The sequence below is a fragment of the Austrofundulus limnaeus genome, unplaced genomic scaffold, assembly GCF_001266775.1.
Source record: "Austrofundulus limnaeus strain Quisiro unplaced genomic scaffold, Austrofundulus_limnaeus-1.0 Scaffold440, whole genome shotgun sequence".
NCBI lineage: Eukaryota > Metazoa > Chordata > Actinopteri > Cyprinodontiformes > Rivulidae > Austrofundulus > Austrofundulus limnaeus.
Window position 1 is genome coordinate 199,620 of NW_013952842.1, and position 7,202 is coordinate 206,821.

The window sequence follows — 7,202 nt, forward strand, 5'->3', positions numbered from 1 at the left end:
ATGTTACTCTAACTGGAATATTTAAGGATGTAAGCATTACTGAATGATTTATTATATCACAAATTATGAYTAATACAAACTAACTTTAACCATATTTGCGAGTTTGTGGTTTTCTTGTTAGAAACATTTTATATTACTGAATGCTGCTTTGCTCAGAGGACAATATTTAACAATCTCAGTTATTCGGCTTCACACATTTTCTGCTGTAAATTATCAATTTTTGGTGTTTATTTTATTATTTTTATAGTAAAACTCTTCCCCTAACTGTGTTTTAATGCCAATGCAGCACTTATAGATATAAAATGTAAAAACAATCCAGACCATTCTTTCAGTTGAGCTTAAAAACAAACGGACACGAACAGAAAAGTTTAGTTGCAGTTTGTTTCCAGAAGCAGGTTAGCTTTGTTGTTAGCAACATGCTGCTGTTAGCTCCGTGCTAACGGGAAACAAGATTAACTCAGTTCCTGTGACACAGGATTAACGCTGAACATTCCTGCTGCACAATTATAAAGGTTCAGATATAAAAACATTTAATGAAACATTATTAAAAACAAGCTCTAACCTCGGGATGAGCTCAACTCGATCGTGTGGTTTGGAGGAAAAAAAAGGAAAACTGCTCAGTGATTGGTCAGTTTCACAGGAGGCGGGATGTTGTTGAGATTTCATCCAATCACAAACAAAACATAAACACATTACAGTTACCGATTGGTCAATTGCACAGAAGGCGGGTAGTCCCCCAGACTACAGCCAATCACATGAGCGGAGTGAAATGCATTCTGGGTATACAGTTAGCAGTGGAGCTAGCGTTAGTTAAGGTAAAGGAAAACGTTTTGTTTTGCTTTCAGAAAACAATACTAGTACTTATAATTAATACTCGGATAGCAAAAGTTTGTGTCTTGTGTTTTGTTAAGTTACAACAGACCTAAACGGCTGACTGAATGAAACAGTTATGGTTTTACAGATGCTAGTCGGCTACAACACTTACTTCCGTTTGTAAACAATCGAGGCTGCGCGCGCAGCTTGATATGAATTAAAAGGAATTTTGTATAAATGTAATTAAAAATGCATTTATATCCTTATTACAAAGATCAACCAGTCTATTATTTATTATTTTGTTCAAAGAGCTGATCGTGAAACAGCCATCTAACAGTTATATTTTAATAAAGAGAGAGCTCAGAAGAATATTTGTTGTGTTTTTACCTGCTTTACTCACATAACTGATCTGTTTGTGTTTTTAGATCTGTACGTCTGTCATGCTGACGTCTGCTGATCTTAGAGGATTAAGATAGCAGCAACGATGGAGGCTTCTGCCTCTGAGACTGAAAGGAAAGAGGAGACTGGAGCTCAGGGAGAAGATGGACCAAAGTCAAARAAAACGTCTTTAAAAAGGAAGTCRGGGGTGAAAACGAAGAAGCCGAAAAGGGCCCGACTGTCCCGGCCCGACTACACGGTCCATCAGGGAGAAGACATGCTCCTGGTCATCTCCAACGCTTCGTCACAGTACGTCGGTTCAGTCTGGACCTCCAAAAAGAAAGGAAGCAAAAAGAGGAAGGCTGCTAAAGGAAAGCTGCAAAAGAGTCAGGTCAAGAAAAGAAAACGTGTTTGTGAAAAAACTAAAGTGGAAAACAAAGCAGCGCAGAGGGAAGTCGAGGACAGGAAGTCGTCTCAGACAGGATCCGAGGACAGATGGGGACAGGATTTACCTGAAGAGGTGCTGGTCAGCATCTTTCAGCTGGTGGTGATTCAGGACGGAGCGGTTCCTTTCCTCTGCAGGTACCGTTTCACGTGATGTTGGGTTGAAACAGTGACACCAGAACATTGTTGTGAAAACGTTCAGCCAGGCTCTGCTCCGTGTTCAGCTTCAGTCTGCAGGGTGGTGATGAAGATGAAACGGCTGTTTTTCTGATGCAGGATGGCCAGAGTGTGTCGTTTGTGGAACGCCGCCGCCTCCAGTCCGGTTCTGTGGCGCAGGGTGACTGTGGGTCACTGCTGGGTGGAACCGGGGAAGAGCCAGCTTCCAAAGACCGAGGCGAGGATCAGAAACACGGTTACCTGGCTCGCTCAAAACAGGTGTCAGGTTTCAGGGTTTGGTTGATGAGTTTTTAATCAGCTGCTCAGTTTCACAGATTTTACAGAAACAGTGCAGCAGATTTAACTGGAACAATAAACTTTCTTTTTCCTTCAGGTTCTCGCAGCTCAGAGACTTTTCTCTCTGCCACTGGAACAAAAACGTCGACTTCACCTTAGAGGTAAAATCTCTCAGAATCTGCTTTTTTACTTTACGTTCTGAGACTGAAGAAGCTTATTTTAGTTATTTCTTTGGAAGATAAATGACATTGTGATGCTGAGAGAGAAAACTTTTTGCTGAAAAGTTTTAAACAAAGACAGAAAAAGCTAAAAATCACAGAACAATATCTGTAATTAGCAAATAGATGCTAAATTTAAACCTTTAAAATGTTTGTTTTATGTGAACAGATGTTTTTTGTTGCCAGTTCTGCTCAGGGCACGTTTGTAAATGAGATTTTAAATCTGTCCTGGTAAAATGAAGGATTAATAAAAAATAATAATATATTATAAATTTGCAAAACTCAGTGAAGTTAAAAAAGCAAAACAGTAGCTAAGATTAACAGAATGGCAGATAAAAGTAGCAGAATGGTAGCTTAAAGTAGCTAAAAGTAGAAGAATGGCAGCAAAAAGTAGCAGAATAGTAGCTTAAAGTAGCTAAAATTAGAAGAATGGCAGCTAAAAGTAGCAGAATAGTAGCTTAAAGTAGCTAAAAGTAGCAGAATGGTAGATAAAAGTAGCTAAAAGTAGAAGAATGGTAGCTAAAGGTAGAAGAATGGCGGCGAAAAGTAGCAGAATAGTAGTTTAAAGTAGCTAAAAGTAGCAGAATGGTAGATAAAAGTAGCTAAAAGTAGAAGAATAGTAGCTTAAAGTAGCTAAAAGTAGAAGAATGGCAGCAAAAAGTAGCAGAATAGTAGCTTAAAGTAGCTAAAATTAGAAGAATGGCAGCTAAAAGTAGCAGAATAGTAGCTTAAAGTAGCTAAAAGTAGCAGAATGGTAGCTAAAAGTAGCAGAATGGTAGCTTTAAGTAGCTAAAAGTAGCAGAATGGTAGCTAAAAGTAGCAGAATAGTAGCTTTAAGTAGCTAAAAGTAGCAGAATGTTAGCAAAAAGCTAGCGGTGGTGAAAGACGAGAGGAACAGCCAGTAGCTGCTGCAGATTTTAAAGAAAATTAATTTGAAGGAGTTGAAAAAGTGCTGACTCAGCGTTCTCTCAGTAGACRTGTCCTGATTTTGTGTGTCTCCCGTCCAGCTGGTTTCCCAGTCCTGTCCTCAGCTTCGCTCCATCAAGCTGTCGTACTGTAAAGGCGCCACGCTGAAGGCCTTCCTCAGCCTCGGCCTGCACAGCCGCCGCCTGCAGACCATCAACCTGCAGCAGTCTGAGGTTCGGCTCGCAGCTTCACAGCACAKTGAGAAGCTCAGCAGCCACACCTTCAAACGTTTTTCCTCAGTTCCAGGTTGAAGGACTGGTGGAGTACCTGGAGCATCAGGGGAGTCAGATCAGAGAGCTGCTGTTCACTCATGGACTGAAGACAGACAAGCTGCTGGCAGTTCTCTCCGTACGGCTGCTTCCTGCTCCTGTGTTTCTAACRTCTCTGCTGACCTCAGCCCTGACACTGACTGTTTGTCTTCTCAGAGGGGGTGCTGTCCTGATCTGGAGCTGTTAGAGGTCAACAAGAGGCTGGACAGTAAAGACGRGGAACTTCCTGTTTGCATCCAGCAGCTCCAGACGGCCTGTCCTAAACTGAAAGTACAAAGAAAACCCGTTTTGTTTGAAGGTGRCAGCTCCAGCTTGTTTATTTCTAATCCTGTGGTTTGACTGTTCCACTTGTTTCCAGACCTTCCGGATGATGAACGTCAGACTCCTGAGCAAGACGATGCGTAAYGGAGTCGTTTCTGCGGCGGGATTCCCGCTGCTGGAGGAGCTCTGCATCGCGACCACGTCCTACTCCTACCTGACCGACAAAGACCTGACAGACGTTTTGTTCGCTTCCACCAAACTGAGAGTCCTGGACCTGCGAGGCTGCTCCCGAGTCTCCACGTCGGCTCTGACTGTGCTACCGTGTCCCCGTGAGAAAATTTTATTAAATTTTCCTCCATGTGTCCTTACGAGCTCGGCACTGTTGATCAGATGAAATATTTTTCTGGCAGAACTGGAGTGTCTGTTCTGGGGTCAGTACTGCAGCCAGTTTGGGTCGTCGTCCACGAAGCGGGGGCTCCACCTGCTGACCCAGAAGTGGGGTGGGACTCTGCGGCAGCTTGACGTGACCAACCAGCCCTTCAGTGAGGAAGACTTGGAGCTAGCCATGAGCTACCTGAGCCAGGAGGCTGAGGCGGGAACGCTGCGATCACTGAACCTGAGCGGGACCAGGATCACGCCACGCGCCCTCAGGTAAACACGTAGACCACTTCCTGGGTCAGACTTTTATTCACTGATGCACCTTAAAGATATTTCTTTATGTTCCTGACAGAAGAACTGAAGCTTTGGGTGTAACAGACTCATGACCTGCACATTCTTTCTGCAGGTCAGTGCTCGGACCGTCGACAGCTCTGGATTATCTCAATCTGACGTCCTGCCGTTATTTACCAAGAGGACTGAAGAAGATTTACAGAGGCCAAGATGAAATCAACGAGCTGCTGGAAAAACTGGAGCGAGAAGTAGTTTAGTGTCTTTAAATGTTTCTGTTCATCTAGGGAGGAGAACTCTACTTTTCAAACACTTTACAGGTTTTTGTTTTTTTACTACAGCTGCCTCTTTTTATATCAACAAAAAGTCTAAAAGCAGCTCAGAAACAAAAATAAAACTTCATTTTTTGTATATTATCTTTGTCNTTCGCTTCCACCAAACTGAGAGTCCTGGACCTGCGAGGCTGCTCCCGAGTCTCCACGTCGGCTCTGACTGTGCTACCGTGTCCCCGTGAGAAAATTTTATTAAATTTTCCTCCATGTGTCCTTACGAGCTCGGCACTGTTGATCAGATGAAATATTTTTCTGGCAGAACTGGAGTGTCTGTTCTGGGGTCAGTACTGCAGCCAGTTTGGGTCGTCGTCCACGAAGCGGGGGCTCCACCTGCTGACCCAGAAGTGGGGTGGGACTCTGCGGCAGCTTGACGTGACCAACCAGCCCTTCAGTGAGGAAGACTTGGAGCTAGCCATGAGCTACCTGAGCCAGGAGGCTGAGGCGGGAACGCTGCGATCACTGAACCTGAGCGGGACCAGGATCACGCCACGCGCCCTCAGGTAAACACGTAGACCACTTCCTGGGTCAGACTTTTATTCACTGATGCACCTTAAAGATATTTCTTTATGTTCCTGACAGAAGAACTGAAGCTTTGGGTGTAACAGACTCATGACCTGCACATTCTTTCTGCAGGTCAGTGCTCGGACCGTCGACAGCTCTGGATTATCTCAATCTGACGTCCTGCCGTTATTTACCAAGAGGACTGAAGAAGATTTACAGAGGCCAAGATGAAATCAACGAGCTGCTGGAAAAACTGGAGCGAGAAGTAGTTTAGTGTCTTTAAATGTTTCTGTTCATCTAGGGAGGAGAACTCTACTTTTCAAACACTTTACAGGTTTTTGTTTTTTTACTACAGCTGCCTCTTTTTATATCAACAAAAAGTCTAAAAGCAGCTCAGAAACAAAAATAAAACTTCATTTTTTGTATATTATCTTTGTCTCCACTAGAGAGAGCTAAAAGTATGTATAGATTAACCAAAACAGGTTTTACTCTTAAACCAGTCTGTTGGAAATCAGTTTGTCTCGTTAATCTGTTGGATTATTAAACTAAAACTAATCAAACATTTCTTTTTCAGTTGATGATGATTTAAAACCAAGAGGAAAAACTTCCTAAAGTTCTAAAAGATCAGACTGAGATCATGCTCCATCAGTTTATTGGTCTCGTAACACAAAGATACTTTTTTTAAAACAACATTCCAAGATAACGTTCAGAAAACAATCCCTTCTGACTCAAGACTAATTCAATCTTTGACCACATTACAGGAACAGGTGATTYGGTGCCAAACATTCAGTTTATATCAGTGTAAAAACATGCAAAAGCATCAGTCCCAAACCCACACGACAAGTTTAAAGTGGAAAAAAAAAGATAATCAGGAAAAACAAACCCACAGAAACTGACAGTAAAACATATTAATGGTTATTTTTCACAGTTGACGTGTTGCAACTTACTTCCAGCTGGACTTTTCCAAGAAACTATTCAGTTCTCACCCACTCACAGTGTAAAGCACAGAAAACATTTTATTGTCTTCATAATGAAACTTGTCTGTTTTGTCAGAATTTATCATCAGATTAAGAAACAAAAAGATTTGATGCCAACGTCTAATTGTTGAATGAATAAAGTGACAGGTTCTGTGTGAACTGGTGCTGATTTATTTAATTACTTTCACATTACATTTTCTGTTGTCAGTTGTTAATGACACAACCTTGGCTTGCTCTGACAAGTTGTCTTTGATTTAAGGTGACACTTCTTCCTTCTGGCAAATAGTTTTCCTGCATTTAAAAAAGGAAACTTCACTTCTAGTCCAGTCAAAGTCAAGCTGGAAAGTAACATAGATCCTGATGTGTTTTCATCTTAAGTTCCAGAATAAGTCCCAAAAATTGGTAAAATGAGTAAGACTGATTAAAATTTGCCATGACTGGTTTAATTTCCATTAATAGTTATCCTAGAGGTCCTTGGTAAATCTGTATACAGTAGAAAGAACAGGACGTAAACTGTAGTACTTCTTCATTAAGTTGGAATTAATTTGATTTTTGTGCATTTGAAGTAAACATGCCTGTTCTAGGATCTCTGATACACATCTCAATCAGTTGAAGGTAGCTGAGGGTTTCTTGACTTTAGCCATACCAGTGACGGTTGAAGTTGCAGTGACGTCATCCTGAATGATTGTCAAGAGTATTTCCAAAAAGCGATCAAGAGTGATTGCTCCAGACTTGTATTGTTGGACAAGCTCCCGCCTCTTTTCCTCAGTGATGTATTTGGAGTAGAGAAGATCCCAGAGAGAAACGGTGGATCCCTTGTAATTCCCTCCTGCTTTGTTTGTTGTTTTAGACTTGAAAATGCGCTTTGTTGCCTCGTCCACAAAGAAATAGAACTCTCCTTTCTTCACAATGACCAATAAACTG

General features: G+C 41.9%; 2 protein-coding genes across 3 annotated transcripts in view; one reads left to right on the forward strand and one right to left on the reverse strand.

Moving 5' to 3' along the window:
* LOC106529376 (uncharacterized) overlaps positions 1–648 on the reverse strand; it is a 3,772-nt gene extending 3,124 nt beyond the window's left edge. Inside the window, exon 1 of the mRNA XM_014024787.1 lies at positions 563–648. The gene's annotated coding sequence lies outside the window, so the exon portion shown is untranslated. The remainder of the gene's footprint in view (positions 1–562) is intronic.
* A 91-nt stretch (positions 649–739) lies between these two features.
* On the forward strand, positions 740–6,437 carry fbxl6 (F-box and leucine-rich repeat protein 6). 2 transcript variants are annotated; one of them, XM_014024788.1, is made up of 11 exons: positions 740–815; positions 1,239–1,773; positions 1,912–2,070; positions 2,186–2,249; positions 3,314–3,445; positions 3,513–3,620; positions 3,698–3,811; positions 3,900–4,046; positions 4,894–4,978; positions 5,060–5,300; positions 5,434–6,437. In XM_014024788.1, the coding sequence occupies exons 2-11, from the start codon at positions 1,298–1,300 to the stop codon at positions 5,573–5,575; spliced, it is 1,668 nt and encodes a 555-aa protein (XP_013880242.1). In that variant the 5' UTR covers positions 740–815; positions 1,239–1,297; the 3' UTR covers positions 5,576–6,437. The 2 variants fall into 2 exon arrangements, with proteins under 2 accessions (XP_013880242.1, XP_013880243.1); XM_014024789.1 differs by lacking the exons at positions 4,894–4,978; positions 5,060–5,300; positions 5,434–6,437 and adding exons at positions 4,213–4,453; positions 4,587–4,881 and having other exon boundaries at positions 3,900–4,131.
* Positions 6,438–7,202: the final 765 nt, after the last annotated feature.